Below are 20,000 nucleotides of genomic sequence, written 5' to 3'. Positions count from 1 at the left end.
CCCCTCACCACTTCACCACTGCCTACAGCTTGTAAGGAAGTCCTCTAATGATGATACTGTTGAGGAAAATCTGACGACGTGTTTTGTGAGGCGCCGCTTACCTGAAGGAAAGAAGGAAAGGAAAAAGTGTGCAAGAATACAATAGGCTTGGGGGGAGGAGAGTGTTGTGTGTTGTTGAAATCTTTATTTCTGTTCGGCTTGAAGTAGTACAGGAAGTGACTTGATTTTACTTTTGCTGGGAATAAGGAAAGATAAGTAAGATTGTGAGGTTTTAAGTAACAATTCCTAGATATCATTTTACTGCAAGAGTGTGCATTACAGTTGCCAAAAGTACTGAGGACCTATTCCAGAGTGCATCGGTAAATATAGAAATGATACAATGAACAAAAGAATAAATGAATGAATAAAAAGCAGCATCAGATGATTACTTCCACCTGTCAATCCTAATTCTTGTCAGTCCTTACCAAATTCTTAATATTTTCACTGCTAATTATTCTTTCTTCTTCATGAAAATCTACAACATTTACCGTTTTATTTTTTTACTGCAACCTCTGAAACTATAATGTACCTTAGAACAGAAAATAAACAAACCTCTTATTCTCTCTCCCTCTTCCTTTGATTGTTTTATAGGCTAATGCAAACAGTCCCTCCATAACGCTTTAAATACTATCGGTGGTTAAACAGAACAGCAAAGGAATCAACCAGACCAGTCCAGTCCATTATTCCATGTATTAATTCCCTCTTGAGTAACAGATGCAAAATTCACTGCACGTTACAACACCACGTCCTAGGAACATGAATGAGTGAGTGAATCAGACTTTCTTTATCTTATCATTTACTTCGATGAGGGAGGAATGGAAAGAGGAGAGAAATGAGGTGCACGAGAAGATAGAAAAAAAAAATTGTAAGAGAAAAAAATACAAGAATTCTTTGCATGTGTTGTTAAAAAGATGTACTTCTAACAACCACCAGAGAAGAACACCTCTCCTCCTCCTCCTCCTCCTCCTCCTCCTCCTCCTCGGCGTAGAGATCGGTGTGATATTTAAACGGGACGGTGTGTGTGTGTGTGTGTGTGTGTGTGTGTGTGTGTGTGTGTGTGTGTGTGTGTGTGTGTGTGTGTGTGTGTGTAAAGGGATGAGGGGGATGTACTTGTTGCCCTATTCTGACAAGGCGGGGTAGGATTCCATGAGGTTAAAGATTGGATGTGTGTAAGGATCGTCCGTATGTGTGTGTGTGTGTGTGTGTGTGTGTGTGTGTGTGTGTGTGTGTGTGTGTGTGTGTGTGTGTTCAAATAGTGAGGAAAGATTGTAGATATGAGACAAAACAGGTGTGAACTGAAGAGAGAGAGAGAGAGAGAGAGAGAGAGAGAGAGAGAGAGAGAGAGAGAGAGAGAGAGAGAGAGAGAAAGAGAGAGAGACGGACGTGGGTGGGGAAAGGACGAAGAAAGAGAGTAAGGGAGGGAGTGAAGGCAGAGATGGAAGAGGGGAGTGAGAGGAAGAGGGAGAGGCGGGGAGAGGTGTGGGGGTGAGTTGCTCTAGTAAACAGTTGGTGGATGAAAGGAGAGCAACGGGGGGCCCTAATGTTTGTTTTGTTGCCCCCCCGCCCCCCTTTAAACCTCTCTCTCCTCCTCCTCCTCCTCCTCCTCCTCCTCCTCCTCCTCCTTTCCTTCACTCTCCTTTCTTTTCTCCACGCATACTTCACTTTCTGTAATTTCTTTCCTTTACTCTCTCTCTCTCTCTCTCTCTCTCTCTCTCTCTCTCTCTCTCTCTCTCTCTCTCCCTTCTAGCTGCTACACCGCTAATACAGATAATGACCCGCACAGGTAAATTAGCTTAATCAAGTTGCTAATTAATCACACCAGGTAGGCAAGGAGAGAGAGAGAGAGAGAGAGAGAGAGAGAGAGAGAGAGAGAGAGAGAGAGAGAGAGAGAATGAATGATATAATGAACACAAAGAAAACTGACGTAATTTGTTTGTGTGCATTTTTATGTATGAATAATTACTTTTACACACACACACACACACACACACACACACACACACACACACACACACACACACACACACACACACACACACACACACACACACACACACACACACACACACACACACGTCCTCCCTCCCAAACTTAACCCTCCAGAGCTGAGCAAACCCTTCACTTCCTCCCTCCTTCCCTCCTGCCCTCCCTCCTTCACTCCCTGGATTGGAAAGATGGAGATACGCCGGTACTTGGGAGCTTCACGGCGCCATCTTGGAACACCCATGGAAGCGGCCTCGTCCCCACCAACCATCGCACCTCCGCCCTTACCTCACCGGGGGCTTACGACCTTACGCCTCTGTTTGCTCCCACTGTAAGGTCCAGGATCATGTTTGTTCTTTATTATTTTTGAGGTTAATTGAACTTGTTGAGAGCGCAATGGTGTGGTGGTGTGTGGGTGATTGGTAAGGGTGACAGGGTAAGGGTGGAAGGATGATAGAGCAAAGGTTACATGCAGGGTGAAAGGGTAAGGGCGGTGACAGAATAGCAGGGTGATGGAGTAGAGGGTGACAGGGTGATAGGGTGGGGATATTATTGTTAAGAGTTACAGGGTGAAGCTGGCAGGGTAGAGTGAGGAAGAGGGAGGAGGTTGTTAGGCAAGGGCTTGTGTGTGTGTGTGTGTGTGTGTGTGTGTGTGTGTGTGTGTGTGTGTGTGGCTGAAAGATTAGCCAATAAAGTTTTTTTTAATCGGCTAAACAACAGCACAAGCAACAACTTCACGGTACTAATTGGGTTTACATTTTGAAGGGGCAAGTGGCAGGGTAGCGATGGAGAGTAGCGAAGAATTAGGGGACGAGAAGAGGTGTGACAGGGGATACCGCGGCAGGGGAAAAACATTACAGAGATAGGTGGGGAAGGTAGTCTGGCAGAGAGATGAAGATATTGTCAGATAGAATGGCCAGGAAAGGAAGAGAAAGAAAGCACTATATATTATTATGAGAAGTGAGAGCAACAGAAATGAAGTGCCAGGGTAACAAAGAAAGGAGGTGAGGTGCAAATTTACGTAGAGATGGGAGGGAAAATTGACAGGGTAAGGAATGACAGAGGAGAGCAAAACATGTGAGGAATGGACAGTTGATATGGAAGGAAAGAAACAGAGGAAATGAACTGGCAGGGAATTGGGGAAGGTGGATATACAGGGAGAGTGACAGAGAAAGAAACAACAGGGAAAAAAAAAAAAAAATAGAAAAACGAAAAAAAAAAAAAAAACGGCAAGGGAGGAAGAAGATACAAACTAATTAGAATAAAAGAAGGGAACTGGTGGCAGAGTATTGAAAGGGAAGAAAACAAGGAAAGGAAGAGGAAAGCGGAAATAGGGACAACAATGGCAGGGTTTCAGGGATATGGCAGCAGGGGAATGAGAGACAGGGTATTGAAGGGCGAAGCAGAAAGGCAGGGAAGACAGGGTTGGTGGTGCAGGGACCGCCATCCTACACACTAGTATTGATCTCATTCTACCGCTGACTCTCTCTCTCTCTCTCTCTCTCTCTCTCTCTCTCTCTCTCTCTCTCTCTCTCTCTCTCTCTCTCTCTCTCTCTCTCTCTCTCTCTCTCTCTCTCTCTCTCTCTCTCTCTCTCTCTCTCTCTCTCTCTCTCAAGCTTTTGATTTTCAGAGAGAGAGAGAGAGAGAGAGAGAGAGAGAGAGAGAGAGAGAGAGAGAGAGAAGCACGTGCACGCAATCAGTCAAAGCATCATCAGTATTTCACGCAAAACACACACACACACACACACACACACACACACACACACACACACACACACACACACGCACGCACGCACACGCACGCACACACACACACACACACACACACACACACACACACACACACACACACACACACACACACACACACACACACACACACACCACGTACCAGTAAGATGGAGATCCTCTTAACTTTGTGTGATTAATTAGTGGCTCGTCACGTGGGGCCGCAGGTAGCGTGAGAGAGAGAGAGAGAGAGAGAGAGAGAGAGAGAGAGAGAGAGAGAGAGAGAGAGAGAGAACCAGTGAGACAGAGACAGAGAATATGCCCAGCTCCATATTGACACACACACACACACACACACACACACACACACACACACACACACACACACACACACACACACACACACACACACACACACACACACACACACACACACACACACGCGATGCAGAGAACACAAGGGTTTTCAAGGCTCCCTATAGTTTTGAGTATTGATTCGTGTGTGTGTGTGTGTGTGTGTGTGTGTGTGTGTGTGTGTGTGTGTGTGTTATATGTGTGTTTCCCTATAGCTGCTTTTCCTGCCACGACGGACAGATGCGACCTATTGTGGAGTAACCCTTTATTTCTTCCTCCTTCCCTCGCCCCTCTTCTCTACAACCTCCTTCGTTCTCCGATATGCTGAAGTGAAAAGAGAAAAAAAAAGAGTATATATGTGAAAATGATAGATAGATAGATAGATAGATTTAAAAGTGAAAAGAAAGTGTAAATAAGAGATCGAGATGTAAAAAAGGGAAAATGTGAGACCTTTTAATTTTTCCTTCGATCGAGAGACGTAAAGAGAAAAGGAGAACAGAAGTATGGGAGAAAGAACATTAACCCCTTCAGTACAGAGACGCATTTCTACCATGTTTATTTTCCTTTTCTTTTTTTCTTAGTATGATTATAAACGATTTTATTTACATTAGGAAGGGTCTATGGCGGTCAGAAGATTAATAGCCAGAGTCTTCACTATTTTAATCCACCACATAAGTTTCGGAAGCTGTATAAAATCACCAAATGGCAATCAAGATTTATATGAAGACACGTCCTGGTACTGAAGGTGTTAAGGGTGTGAAGTCAATCCAGTTAATGTTGTTTAGTCCATTTATTAGCTTTAAGTCGGATGCAAAGGAAGGATGGAAATTTTTCTTCTTCCTTCGACAGACAGCTGTAAAAAGTGAAAAGGAATAAAAGGAAGACAGATATAAAAGAACAGAAAAAAATAAAAGAAAAAGAGTAAAAGAAGAAAATAAGTAAGGGTTTAAAATCAAAGTACTATATTGCTGTTTTCTATTACTTTATTTTGTTTAAAGTTTAATTGGGGAATTTTGCTGAAACTTACTGGGTATTCTGCTGAAGAATGGAGTTCGTCCTTTCTTTTTTTAGGAACGAAGTACTAAGAAGGAAGATAAAAAGACGATTTAATTTTTTTTTCTGTTATTAGATACATTTCAGAAGAGTATGGAAAGGATAAATGTCAAGTAATATGCTTTAAGACTGAAAGGAAAGTAAACAGACAGCAGTTTGATGGGAGTACTATAATGGAATGGATCTTGGAAGGAGTTTGACATTATGAGATGGAAAATTCTAGCAAGTTTGGCAAATATTATTCCTAGAATCATGAAGACACGCTTGAAGACCCTCAGGAACTTAACTGTTAAAGAAACGTTTAGGATATTGACATATTAACTATTATTGTTATTGATCTGTAGTTAAGGCGTCACGAAGCCTTTATTGAAGCTGTGAAGTGTTGTAGTATTTGAGTGAAAGATAGCAGTCATATATTTGCATTTATCATATCAGATGCTTAATATTGTTTTCTATTATTCTGAAATCTAAACGATAACGAACCGAGTGAGTATTTCTGCTTTTCCTCACAATACCACTGACCTCTTTTCTGGTGTAGTAATTCCTCACCAACTGTAAAATTGTTTACATCGACACAGAAAAAGGCATGAGAAGTTAGTTTTATCTTTTCACCACTACATAAATATTCAAGAGATTACCGAATGAATAATAATAGCATAAAACAGTTGTAGTTGATTACGGAAAAGAATGTCTCCTAGTGAAATATTAACAAACACCTATTTAATATGAACTAATCCATAAGTCATGAACATTTTCAAATATCTTCATTTTTCAATCCCACCCCATGGCTGCTGCCCACCCACCTAACCATCTACCCACCTAACCCACCTACGTATATACCTGTGCATAGTTTTATATTTTTCGAATCGTGAATGGCTTACTGATACCAAAGTCTGTAAATCCTCAGAATATTTTGCAACAGTGTGCTATATACTTTCCCCTTCCTCCTCCTCCTCCTCCTCCTCCTCCTCCTCCTCCTCCTCCTCCTCCTCCTCCTCCTCCTCCTCCTCCTCCTCCTCCTCCTCCTCCTCCTCCTCCTCCTCCTCCTCCTCCTCCTCCTCCTCCTCCTCCTCCTCCTCCTCCTCCTCCTCCCCCTCCTCCTCCTGCTGTCGCGTGTCGCCGGAGTGTAACACATAAATCGTTGGGAGTTTTGTTAGGTAATTGTTTGTCCCCGATGCAGCAGTTGTATGTGTGTGTGTGTGTGTGCGTATGTGCGGTGCGTGGAGTGAAATGCACCGTGAACCTCTCGGCCCGAAGTGGTATCAAGTTAGGTCAAGCTGTATATTCCAAAAGCTAAACATTTATTGAGAGGCTGCAAGCTTTCCCTTGTTGTTGTTTTGGCGAGGCGAGCGAGCGACCGAACACTGAACTATATATTTAGTCATTGCCACAGCGAAAAAATGACAAAATCTTGGAGCTGGCTATGGTGGTGGTAATGGTGGTGGTGGTGGTGGTATGTGTGTATGGACTGGCCGACACACACACACACACACACACACACACACACACACACACACACACACACACACACACACACACACACACACACACACACACACACACACACACACACACACACACACACACACACACACGTGCGCGCGCTCCCGTCTACTCAACAATTAAACAGCCACGCCACCCACGTCCACCAAACACAACAACTTTAAGGGTACTGCACTTTTACCATCACCACCACCACCGTCATCAGTGCCGCCGCCGTCACACTCCACCTACAGACATGTTAATAAAAGCTGCTTCTAACGCAGGTGTGGGAAATTAAGGCTCGCGGCCCCGCCAAAGGAATTCATGCCGCCTGACAAATGGTAATAAAATTGGAAGAGAAAGTTAATAAATAATCCTAAATAATATTGTGAGCATTTCTTTTCCTTCCCGCATGTGTGCATATGCGTGGGTGTGTGGCTTCTTCCTTAAAAGCTTATATTTTGTATTTCAAATGTTAATAATTTTGGTTTGATTTAGAATGTGGCCCTATAAGATTGTGAGTTTTGTAATGTGGTCCTTTCACTGAAAAGTTTGCCCACCTTTGTACTGACGTTTAGTTAAGCTTTATTTCTCTGTCTTTTTATTTATTTATCTATTTATCTATTTGTTTATTTTTGTCTCGACACTTAAAACGATTTTCTTCCGTTTGTTGGTGATGTAGTGCAGGTTAGGAGTCCCATCACTTTTTATGTTACGCGCGCCCACTCACACACACACACACACACACACACACACAGTAGCTTTTATTTGGTAGTGAGTTTCATGTACTCTTAAAATGGCTGGCTTATTTCCCGTTTCGGTGTATGCAAGTGTTAATGTGTTGTAATTCCACCTACATGTAGATTTCTCCCAATTATATTTTCACCCCCCCCCCCAACACAAAATAATCCATCCCATGATAAATTCCTCCAACTTTGCCTAACGTAATTCTCCCCCTAAAACTTTCCCTCCCGCCGCCCCCAAACCCAACCTAACCCAACTTATCCTAACGTAATTAATCACTGAGGCGTTACGTACTGTTGTGGGAAGTTGAGTGGGCGAAAAAAAATTACTTTGGGAACTTAAGTGATGAGTTTAGTTATTAGTAGTTATCCAGTTACTTAGGTGTTATTTCTTGTTGTTGTTGTTGTTGTTGTTGTTGTTGTTGTTTATCGCATTACTCCACCGTACCACAGGAGTGAAGTACACGTCACCACGCCAGTGCACATCACACACCACACCACATCATACCACAAAGAATACGTCCACACCACTTCACCACATCATGCTGCACCACCATTAGGGAAAGCACACTACTACTACTACTACTGCTACCACCACCACCACCACCACCACCACCACCACCACCACTACTACTACGACTCTACCTCATAAATTAATTAATCTCATGTCGGTTGAAGCTTTAATTAACTCTTTTTTTTGTTTAGAATTAACTAGTTATCTTACCTCTTTAATTAAACCTGAATCTTTATTTTTTTTTCCCTTATTTTTTGTTTTAATCAAGTCACTGTCTTTTAATGTTACCTGTGATTCTTCTTGTCTCTTTGGTCGCTGCCTCAGAATTAACGTTCAATTAATTCCCTCTCACCTTTTGCGTATTAATTTTTTTTTTTTCATCGTTTCTGTTTTTCTTTTTGTTTTTTTGTCTTGTTTTTATTTTTTTTCCGCCATGATCCGCGTAAAGAGATAAAGTGTCTGGTAATTTAAGTAATGCATTTTATTTTTGTTTTTTTTTTTACTTTCTTCGTTTTGGTTTTTCATTCATCACATATAATCAGTATTTTCTCTTTCTTTTTCGTCCGATTTAAGATTTCTCTCTCTCTCTCTCTCTCTCTCTCTCTCTCTCTCTCTCTCTCTCTCTCTCTCTCTCTCTCTCTCTCTCTCTCTCTCTCTCTCTCTCTCGTTTGAGTTATGATATCTTAGTTGTTATTGTTATCAGTTATCAGTGCTGGGAAAATATCTTACATATCTGTGTTATTTTTTATTGGTATTTTAATTATCATAAGCAAATGAATTATTAGGTTCATGAGCTGTGTCTCCTTACCTAGCTTAAGTCGTCTATTTAGCTGAAGTTTTTCTTGCCTGAAGTTGACTTGCTTTATATAGGCTAGTAATTACTTTAGTATCCCTGAATATATTTTAATAAACATAATTCATGTATGTTTTTTATTATGAAAAATGTTTAGATGTTCAAATGTTCTCTCTTTTTGATGTCAGGGATCGGGCGCGCGCATGTGTGTGTGTGTGTGTGTGTGAGAGAGAGAGAGAGAGAGAGAGAGAGAGAGAGAGAGAGAGAGAGAGAGAGAGTTTATGTGTGTGTCCTTGCATCACATTCATATAGCAACAAATGGATAAATAAATGAAAAACAGAACAGACACACACACAAAGGGAACGAAAGGAAGCAATTTTACTAGCTTTGATATAACTCACCAGGTGTGTGTGTGTGTGTGTGTGTGTGTGTGTGTGTGTGTTTCACTGTTTGATCTGCTGCAGTCTCTGACGAGACAGCCAGACGTTACCCTACGGAACGAGCTCAGAGCTCATTATTTCCGATCTTGGGATAGGTCTGAGACCAGGCACACACCACACACCGGGACAACAAGGTCACAACTCCTCGATTTACATCCCGTACCTACTCACTGCTAGGTGAACAGGGGCTACACGTGAAAGGAGACACACCCAAATATCTCCACCCGGCCGGGGAATCGAACCCCGGTCCTCTGGCTTGTGAAGCCAGCGCTCTAACCACTGAGCTACCGGGCGTGTGTGTGTGTGTGTGTGTGTGTGTCACCTGTCTCTCCCCATCGTGCGTGTCTACTCTCTCATACGTCACCTGTCCCTCACCTGTACCTTATACTGCACACACCTGCAGAGTTCTCTCATCCCACCTGACATCTTACAGAGCACATTTGTAATTGCGAGGTACACCTTTACCCTCACAATGTTCCCTATTCTTAAGTTGCCCTTCTGTATCTGCTCTTTTATATTATGTGTTTTTATATGCATGTTTTGTTCGTGTTTATATATTTGGAGATAAATGCTAGTATTCAAAAGCGTTTTCCTCTCTTTTTTGCTTCTTTAAGTCTATTTTTATTTGTTCTGTGTAAGTGTTGTGTTCATGTAGAGTTGAAGATACAAGGTTTTATTATCATTTTTTTTTTTTTTTGTCGGCAAGACTGTTTTATTTCTGGCTTACTCGTTCATCTTTTATCTGTCCTGAGCATGAAACGTGCTCATGTTTATAATAAAAAAAAAAAAAAATTGTTACTCTTAACCGCTTTGTTCTCTAATTTGGACTGTTTTCAAGATAGAGATGAGTATTGCTGTTCTTGTGAGTGTTTTCTCGCATTGATGATGTAGAAACCCTGTTAAGCTAACTAATTACAGGAATCATAGAAATACACCTGGAAACCTGAAATGTGAGAGCTATTTTTTTTCATACACAAGGGAGGCAGACTCCGGACGAAAAAGAGTCAAGATAAAAAATCTATTTTTTTCGAACGAAGTGTTTAGAAATAAAGCATGAAGACAGAATCAGTCCATCCGGTATTGCATGTAATTATAACTGTCGTTTAGTAAAAAGTCCGTATGCATTCTCTCCTATCATCGTTACCTTTTCTTCCCTTTTGTTACCATCATTCTTCTTTCTCGTTTCATGCTGTCATTCCTCAAACACTCATTTCTCCGTAGCCAGTAGCAGCACCTACCACCTAAGGAAGCTGCCATTGATATTGTTGCCCTTGAAACCAGTACCTGTTTGTTTGTTAATTACGTCCGTCATACGCAAGACGGCATTGATTTGTCTCGCAGAGGCAAAACAATGCGAGGGAGGGGAGGAGGGCAAGGGGACTGGTGCTACGAGTATGGAGAGTGGGGAGGTTTGAAGAAAGAGTGGACCTGCAGTGTACTTTTTTTTCTTTTTTGTGTATGTATTTTTTTTTTCTTTTGGACAAAATGTAAGTTTAAATATTGGTTCTTTGTTCTTTGTTCATGTAATGTAATTTTGTTTTGTCAATAAATCAACTAACTAACTAACTGTGTGTGTTTGTGTTTCTGGATGCAGCACACAGGTTAGCTTCTCAAGGCACTGTATTACCTGCTGCAGGAATGTCTGTGTTCTCTTCCCCTCTTGTACCCGCTGGCGCCTTTCAGCACAACTTCAGTCCCCCACTATCCCTACTTCCATCCCTTCCTGCCCACGGTGTCTGTCTGTCCAGGCATATAGATTGTCGCGTAGTCTGTATACTTTGGTCGTCTCACACCTGTGTAATATGTCAGATTAAGCAGGTGTGAGGCTCGACACAGATCACCTCTTCATCCTTTCCTATTCTCCCCCAACCCACCTCCTGCATTCACTCTTTGTTAAGAATAGAGTAATTAGGCTCAAAGCACGAGCTGTGGTTCATCAGCCTCCCTGAGCGCCGCCTTGTCACTTCGCCAAGCTGTGGTCAGGGGGAGACTGACCTGCCCAAGGCAACGTGTCGGGCCACGCGGACGACCTACAGATCCTGGCGTCTTGAGGGAGCTTTTCGTGTGTGTGTGTGTGTGTGTGTGTGTGTGTGTGTGTGTGTGTGTGTGTGTGTGATAACTTGATTACTGGCGAGTGATCGGTCAGCGTGATGGAGCAGCAGCGGCAACGTTCAGGCGGCGGCGGTGCAGGGGAGCGGCAACCTTATGTGCAGGGACGAGTGGCCATCCGGGCGCCGCTTTGCCTCAAGGATTGTGGGAAAGGAAGGTGGGCGGTGAGCAGCTAGAAATCACGTTAAAGGGGTGCGGGATCAGCGATCGGTGAGCGGCCATTGGTCCGTAGAGGCCGCTGCTACGGTGACCAATGGCTGGCCAGGCCGTCTTGGAGGAGCCGCCCGGCCGCCGCCGGCTTACAATCAGCGATATGGCGTCCTAATCTAATCGGCAGCCTCATAATAACCACTCCAATCTTTATAAGTGCATACACTCATGAAAATAATATGGGAGAATTAAAAAACAAGAAGTGATTACTGCTGGAGAATTGAATTAGCGTGTGTATAAGAGAGCCGACGGACGCGACCGGCGGCCACTCCTTCAGGATGCCCGTCGGGGATCACACTCCTGCTTCTCCAGCGTCTTTCCACACCCGCGAAGCAAGGGTGGAGGCGGCGGCGGCGGTGGCTGTCTCTTGCCTGGCCTGACCCTTGTTGCTGGGAGGACCTGCTTGGAGCGCCGTCAGGAGGGAGTGTTTGGTTCAGCTTCGAGCAACATACTGTTGTGTACAGCAGACGATGTGGAGCGTGGTGTGTGGTGTGTGTAGTGTGGCGTGGTGTGGCGTGGTGTGGTGTGGTTTGTTCTTTGACGATGCTGCACCAACTGTAATATCTTATACCGTACCCTTACCCCTCCCTACTCTCCTCCCCACGTGACAAGTGAACTGCACAGTGACACACGGGCGGGGCCATGCTTCGGAATTACCATGTCAGAGGCTGGGCAACCAACACCCCACCACTACTTCTACACAAAAATGGCTGCCGCAAATTTCCTGAAACCACCACGGATGGAGTGTGATGATTTCCATGGCAACTGAGTGTCGCTTAATGTTGCGTGAAGGACGGGGAAGGAAGAGTATGATGAAAAATAATAACTCGATACGGAAAGAAAGAACAACAATATGGTTTACGAACAGTGGCAGAAAAACAACATCAGATAAACCATAAAATGTTCTCGTGAGATTAAGGAGATGATGTAACTGATGCCCAACCACCACCACCACCATCACCACCTCCACCACCACCACCACCACCACCACCACCACCACCACCACCACCACCACCACCACCACCACCACCACCACCATAATGATAACGACAGCAACAATTCATACGTGTTCCCGCCCAAATGAATAGATAAATCAGTAAATGAATAAGAGAAAAAATAAAGAAAGAAAAGCTCGGGCACTTTTTGTTTTCGTTGTGTGTGTGTGTGTGTGTGTGTGTGTGTGTGTGTGTGTGTGTGTGTGTGTGTGTGTGTGTGTGTGTCATATGAATGGTTTGTACAATGAGAGCCTTATGTTCTCTCCATCATCTTTCTCCTTCATCTCTTCTTCTTCCTCCTCCTCCTCCTCATCATCATCATCAGGTTCATCAGGTGTGAATTAGCGCCCTTGTTCCGGTGTGTAGGTAATTAATTGTTACGTGATTTTGCTTTTACTCTACGTGTGAAAAATACTAATGACGTCCTCGCAGTATTAATAGCATTCATAATTAATTGCACGTTCACCCTCTCTCTCTCTCTCTCTCTCTCTCTCTCTCTCTCTCTCTCTCTCTCTCTCTCTCTCTCTCTCTCTCTCTCTCTCTCTCTCTCTCTCTCTCTCTCTCTCTCTCTCTCTCTCTCTCTCTCTCTCTCTCTCTCTCTCTCTCTCTCTCTCTCTCTCTCTCTCTCTCTCTCTCTCTCTCTCTCTCTCTCTCTCTCTCTCTCTCTCTCTCTCTCATTAAGTTACAGTGAAAAATTAGCGACTACTTTGTGTGCGTGCGTGCAAGTGTGTGTGTGTGTGTGTGTGTGTGTGTGTGTGTGTGTGTGTGTGTGTGTGTGTGTGTGTGTGTGTGGATGTGGGTATTTCAGCGTTAATCAGCTTAACTCTGAGTGAAGTAAGAAAATTGTTTACCCTTCCTAGTACCTATAAGCTTTTCTCCTCTTCGTATCCCTTATCTTCATGTCTTTTCTTCTCTACCTTTTCCTCTCCTTTTCTTAACTTTTTTTTCTATTTTCCCTGTTTATCTCTTTCATCTCCTTGCACTCCCAACCCCTTTGCTTTCGTTTTCTTTAATTTCTCTCTCCTATCTTTAATTTCTCTCTCCTATCTTTAATTTCTCTTTCCTATCTTTCCCTTCTTCATTCCTTCCGTATGCTATTGCCTTTGGTATCTTTCTCATTCCATCCTTTACTTTTATCCCATTTCCTTCCCTTTTTCTCCTTCATTCTCTTTTTTTCTCATATTCTCAGTTTCTCCTTCCTTCTTTTTCCTCTTCACTCCATCTTTTCTTTTCGCTTTTCCCCTTCCCTTCCTCCCTTCTCTCACTTTCTTCTTGTTTCTCTTTCCTTCCTTTCCCTGCATATCCACTCTGTCTCTTTTTTCCTTTCGCTTCCCTTTCCTTCCCTCATTTCTCCGTCCACAAATCGAACAAATTTCAGCATCAGAGACGAATACATTTTTTTTTTCTGTTTCTTCCTCGCCGGACGAAATAGATTGGGAAGCGCGATGCCTTAGTAACGCGTGCTAGTAAAACGTTCTCATTATTTGCTTTGTGCTGGTAAAGAAAGACACTCCTGCTTAATTTTGCCACTGAAGTGCGGTGAGAGGGCGTGGTGAAGGCGTGTGGTTGTGTATATAACTGAGAATTTGAATTAGTGTGTGTGTGTGTGTGTGTGTGTGTGTGTGTGTGTGTGTCATGGAAGGGTGTTTGATGGCTTGTGGATGCATAGGCGTGTGGTGTGGGAATGTGCATGTGGGGGCGAGGGTGTAGTGATGCCGGCCCTAACACCACCACAGTCATCTCTATTTACGTCTTAAGCAGAAAAGTGTTGGCGTGGTGTCGTTGTAACAAGTTCCTCATAATGTTGTTTGTGTGGTGTTGTGTGGTGGTGGTATTTTTTTTTTTTTTGTGGTGTGTGGTGTGTGGTGTGGTATATATGGTTTGGTGTGGTGTCGTGTTGCATTACATGTGCGGTGTTGCTTTGTGTTATGTATATAGCAGAATGTCCGTGTTGATGTGTTGTGTTGCTCGTTTGAGAAGAGGAATTTATCATCACAGTGTTAAAGGATTTAGTTCTTGGTGATGATGGTAATGATGATATTTTTTTTTCATCCACGTACAAAGAAAGCTGGCAAATCCCCCTTCATACCGGTAACCTGCACGAGGCTTTGACTTGCATAACTGCTCATTCATAATCACCTCCCCATAAACCTTCCCTTCACGTATTATTTCTGTTGTCACTGTTTCTTTTATGTAAGAGGGGCTCTGACCAAGAGCAAGAAAAGTAAGAAAGAAGAAGAAAAGGGAAAAGATCCACCGAACATACCGGTTCCTAAAGTTTAGAAATACACCGTAAAGTGTCTTGAAGCATTGTTGTTGCTGCTGTTGTTGTTGTTATTATTTTGTGTGGAGAATGTGGCGAGAACATCACGACAGGCTAGCCTTTACGCAGCGGTCAGTTACGGCGGCGATGGGAGCTTAGTGCTGTGGCCGCGTTAATCCGGCCACCCTCACTGCCACATCACTAGCGGTGGTGGTGGTGGTGGTGTTAATGGAAGCATCAGACGAAGCGAGAGAAATTCCCACCACTCACAAACACCACTGTTTTCATGGAGTTTTCCTGCATGTCTGATTATTGCTATGAAAAAGGAGTGTGTTGTGTTTGGTGATATGTGATAGCGTGTTTGGTGATATGTGATAGCATTTATGTTTTAGTCTCCAGACACCTGCCGCGACGCTGTAGCCATGTCTGTGGTGGTGTGTGAGAGAACAGCATGAGGCGAGGAGTGCACGTGCTGGTGATACGCTGTTACTCTGTCATTGAGATTTGTGGCAGGTGTGTAGGGTTGATGAAGCCGGTGAGTGAATGAGCTCTGTGTGTGTTTTTTTGTTTGTTTGTTTTATGTTTGTTCTGTTCCGCTTTGATATGCTATGCCTCCTGTATCATTCAACATAACTTTCAAAATGCTTGTGTGACATGCAGTTACCATATGTACATCAGTGACACCCCGATTGACAAGTTGCTCTGAGCCCGGCCAGGCTACTGTTTTCCGAAATGATGCGTTCACCTGCCACCAGTCACTTCCCGTCTCCTGGGCGGTGGACAGGCATGCCCATGTGGACAGCCCGAAGGGGAATTTAACTTCTATTATGAGTGATTACAGCGGCAATGTTCTGGTGAAGCGACAGGTGTCGGGTTCAGGTGCGCTGCAGACACTTCAGGATCCGCCGAGACAGGTGTTAGTACAGGTGTGGTTGACGTACCTTCAAGAGCCTTATTGCGAGAGAGAAGGGCGAGGAGCACGTCCGGAGGCGGGTCCGGGGCCACAGCAGGGGGCACGGGGCCCAGGTGCGGCCCGCCCTGGGTTACTACGGCACTCATCGCGGGGCGGAGGTGCCAGAAAGGCCGCTGGATAGGAAGGGCGGCGTCAGCGTGGGGATGTGGCGGGGGTGAGGGCGCCGTGGTGCCTGGCCCGCCCTCCACACACCTGCTCCACACCTGAGGCGCTACACCGCTCAACACCTGCACACGGGTCTGCCCGCGACTTAGCACCGCTGCGGACCACACTGCTTGCCGGCGGAGGGACAGATCACGCCGCTATATTCTAGGAATGTCCGCGTGGGGCCGCGTCTGGTCGGGGCGGGGCGGGGCGGGGGTGGCGTGCGGGTTGTGCTCCGCCAGGTAAGCCACTAACACCTGCCTGCCGTAGGCCTAGCCGCCGCAGAGGGTGGTGGTGAGGATAAAAAGTCCCGTGTCACAGTGCGGAGCGGCTCGCCATCAGTCTCAATTATGTGGTGGGCGGGGCTGTTGGGGGTGCCACGCCGCGCCCCGCCCACCGCGCGCCGCCGCCCAATGACGACCAGCTATGGCCCGCGGCACCCAATCACCATCCATTGCTGGCACTCGCGGGATGGCGCAGGCGGCTCTTGTCGCTGCTACCACCATCACCACCATCACCACCACCTCCACCACCATCACTTCTACTACCATAACCTCTACTTCCTTCACCACCATCACCGACGGCACCACTACTCTCATTACTATTTTCTCGATTAGCATACCACAGTGTAACTCCACCGCTACTACCGTCACCACCACCATCACCATCACCACTACCGCCATCTCCACCCTCACCATCAAAACCTTAACTCTGATACTCAAACTGGTGCCACCAAAGCTACTACTACTACTACTACTACTACTACTACTACTACTACTGCTGCTGCTTATGTTATCGTCGAAACCTTTCCCACTTTCTCACTACCATCATCATCAGCTTCACCTCCGCCATCACCATCATCGTTAATTTAACTCTATAACCTGTGGCTTATGAAAAGGATGTCCATATTAATCGTTATGATAGTAGTGTTGAAAGCATTAATATTGATAGTAGTGGTAGTGTTATTGTTTTGATGCCGATAGAAAACAATAGTAATGATCATAGTTATAATTATGCTTATTGAGAGTATAGTAAAGATAGATAGATAGATAAATAGATAGATAGATAGAGAGGGAGAGATATAGATAGATAGGTAGATAGATAGATAGATAGATAGAGAGAGAGAGAGAGAGAGAGAGAGAGAGAGAGAGAGAGAGAGAGAGAGAGAGAGAGAGAGAGGATCAAGTTATATAATAATGACAGTGCTTACTATGATAATAATGCAATGATAATAGTAATAGTCTCAGTAGTAGTGGTGATAGTAATAGTAAAATTACTATTATGATATAGCAGTAGCAACAGAAGCAGAAGTAATAATGATAGTAGAAAAAACCAAGAAGATATGATAACGTTATTAGTGCTGCATTAATTGAACTAAGAAAACACACACACACACACACACACACACACACACACACACACACACACACACACACACACACACACACACACACACACACACACACACACACACATTTGGGCAAGCCTCTTAATGTGTAGCCCCTGTTCACCTAGCAGTAAATAGGTACGGGATGTAACTCGAGGGGTTGTGGCCTCGCTTTCCCGGTGTGTGGAGTGTGTTGTGGTCTCAGTCTTACCCGAAGATCGGTCTATGAGCTCTGAGCTCGCTCCATAATGGGGAAGGTTGGCTGGGTGACCAGCAGACGACCGAGGAGGTGAATTACACACACACACACACACACACACACACACACACACACACACACACACACACACACACACACACACACACACACACACACACACACAAAAGAAACACGACACAACCAAAACATGAAAGGTTCCTCCTCCTCCTCCTCCTCCTCTTCCTCCATCACCACTCACAACGCGCACCCTACACCCCTCAAAACACACACACACACACACACACACACACACACACACACACACACACACACACACACACACACACACACACACACACACACACACGACACCTCACTAGAGAGACAGCCTCCCTCTCCTCCTCCTCCTCCTCCTCCTCCTCCTCCTCCTCCTCCTCCTCCTCCTCCTCCTCCTCCTCCTCCTCCTCCTCCAGACTGTGCTTCTTGGCGCTGGTGGAGGTGAAGTAGTGTGTTCTGTCAGGAAAGAGTGAAGAAAGGAAGGAAGGAAAGGAGAGAGAGAGAGAGAGAGAGAGAGAGAGAGAGAGAGAGAGAGAGAGAGAGAGAGAGAGAGAGAGAGGAAGAAGCACTTACCCTCTTCTCTTTTCATCTCCTCCTTTTCCTCCTCCTCCTCCTCCTCCTCCTCCTCCTCCTCCTCCTCCTCCTCCTCCTCCTCCTCCTCCTCCTCCTTAGTCTTAGTCTTCGTCGTTTCCTTCCAAACTGTCTCTTCTCTCTGATTTGTCTTCTCAGTTCCGCCTCCCATTCTCTCTCTCTCTCTCTCTCTCTCTCTCTCTCTCTCTCTCTCTCTCTCTCTCTCTCTCTCTCTCTCTCTAATTGGTAATGAACTAGTGTAAGGAGCTAATTTATTTATTTGATTCTTTTCTACATTTTTTAATCAATTTATTTCGCTCCCAAATTTCAGGGTAAGGAAATATAAGAAAAAAAAAAAAAAGTGGACTGGTGGCAGAGATATTAAGATCTGTTATACATGTATCTCTTTTATGATTGTCAGTGTGCTGGGAACATAACGGTATGTGACTGAGATGCGTGAAGACTATTGAAAGCATGCTATTCAGTGGTTCTCAAGCCTATATGTTCGTGTGTGTGTGTGTGTGTGTGTGTGTGTGTGTGTGTGTGTGTGTGTGTGTGTGTGTGTGGTGTAGTTGGTGGACGGTGCCATATTTATAAGAGGGTAGAAAGCTTGGTCGTGATATTAGAATGTGTAAATAAAGGCAGACAGATTTGAAGTGACATTGATGTAAAGCTGGGAAATATTTTAGTAATGTTATAGTTCAGTGACTTCTTATAACGTAACGGAAAGGTTTGCGCGTATTAATGAACGTTTTGTGCTTTTATTTTCATAAGTGTTAGTATTATGAATTAAGTTAGTGGATTTGTATAAAAGTATGAATAAGTGTTATATGAAACAAATGTATTCATAATTTACTAATGTCACAAAAACTTTAACAACAATAACAACAACAAACCTCTACTGTTACTACTTTTACTACTACTACTACTACTACTACTACTACTACTACTACTATTGTACATAAGATCGTTGGGATTGTATTACGAGAAAAGGAAAAAAAAAAGAAGAATAAAGAAATGAAAGAAGCAGTCATTCATAGTGGAGGAGAGGAATGATGGTGATGATAATAGTAGTGATGATGATAACGATGATGAGGAATCTCTGTTTTGCCTCCCATCACATAATAATAACATTTAATTTTCGCTCTATAACGAATATTGCCACTCCGCTGCGCCCTATGAGATTATTGCCAGTTATTGGCGCCACCAAACTCACTGTGATGCCTTTAGTTATTGCCGTTTGATCTGTTTATGGGCGATTGCAGGACATTCTCCGTGTCCTGCAACGTTTGGTATGCAGTGGGCAGTTGTTGTTGTTAGTATATAGTAATATTATCATCATCATTGTCATCATTATCGTCATCATTATCATCATCATCATCATCAGTAGTAGTAGTAGTAGTAGTAGTAGTAGTAGTAGTAGTAATAGTGCACACACAACACACACACACACACACACACACACACACACACACACACACACACACACACACACACACACACACACACACACACCGCGTAGTGTAGTGGTTAGCACGCTCGACTGACAATCGAGTGGGCCCGGGTTCGAGTCCCGGGGGCGGTGAGGCAAATGGGCAAGCCTCTTAATGTGTGGCCCCTGTTCACCTAGCAGTAAATAGGTACGGGATGTAACTCGAGGGATTGTGGCCTCGCTTTCCCGGTGTGTGGAGTGTGTTGTGGTCTCAGTCCTACCCGAAGATCGGTCTATGAGCTCTGAGCTCGCTCCGTAATGGGGAAGACTGGCTGGGTGACCAGCAGACGACCGCGGTAGTGAATTACACACACACACAAACACACACACACACACACACACACACACACACACACACACACACACACACACACACACACACACACACACACCTTGCATCTTGAAGGATAGTAAAATTGACGATGGCACAGAACACCGGACATTCCTTACGAAATAAGTGAAAACCGGCCA

General features: G+C 44.4%; 1 protein-coding gene and 1 non-coding gene across 2 annotated transcripts in view; both read left to right on the top strand.

Annotated features, from left to right (window-relative positions):
- LOC123516718 (uncharacterized protein DDB_G0271670-like) overlaps positions 1 to 20,000 on the top strand; it is a 36,393-nt gene that overhangs the window by 13,018 nt on the left and 3,375 nt on the right. The window contains exons 2-3 of the mRNA XM_045276319.1: positions 6,098 to 6,265; positions 17,799 to 17,886. Of these exons, the coding sequence (XP_045132254.1) occupies positions 6,098 to 6,265; positions 17,799 to 17,886 (256 nt within the window). The remainder of the gene's footprint in view (positions 1 to 6,097; positions 6,266 to 17,798; positions 17,887 to 20,000) is intronic.
- Positions 19,550 to 19,623, top strand: Trnav-gac. Its single transcript has one exon. It is a non-coding gene; the product is annotated as a tRNA-Val (tRNA).

Source organism: Portunus trituberculatus, chromosome 41 (genome assembly GCF_017591435.1).
Source record: "Portunus trituberculatus isolate SZX2019 chromosome 41, ASM1759143v1, whole genome shotgun sequence".
In the NCBI taxonomy this organism is placed as follows: Eukaryota; Metazoa; Arthropoda; class Malacostraca; order Decapoda; family Portunidae; genus Portunus; species Portunus trituberculatus.
Note: the sequence above shows the minus strand (reverse complement) of the source record. Positions and strands in the feature narration are given on the sequence as shown.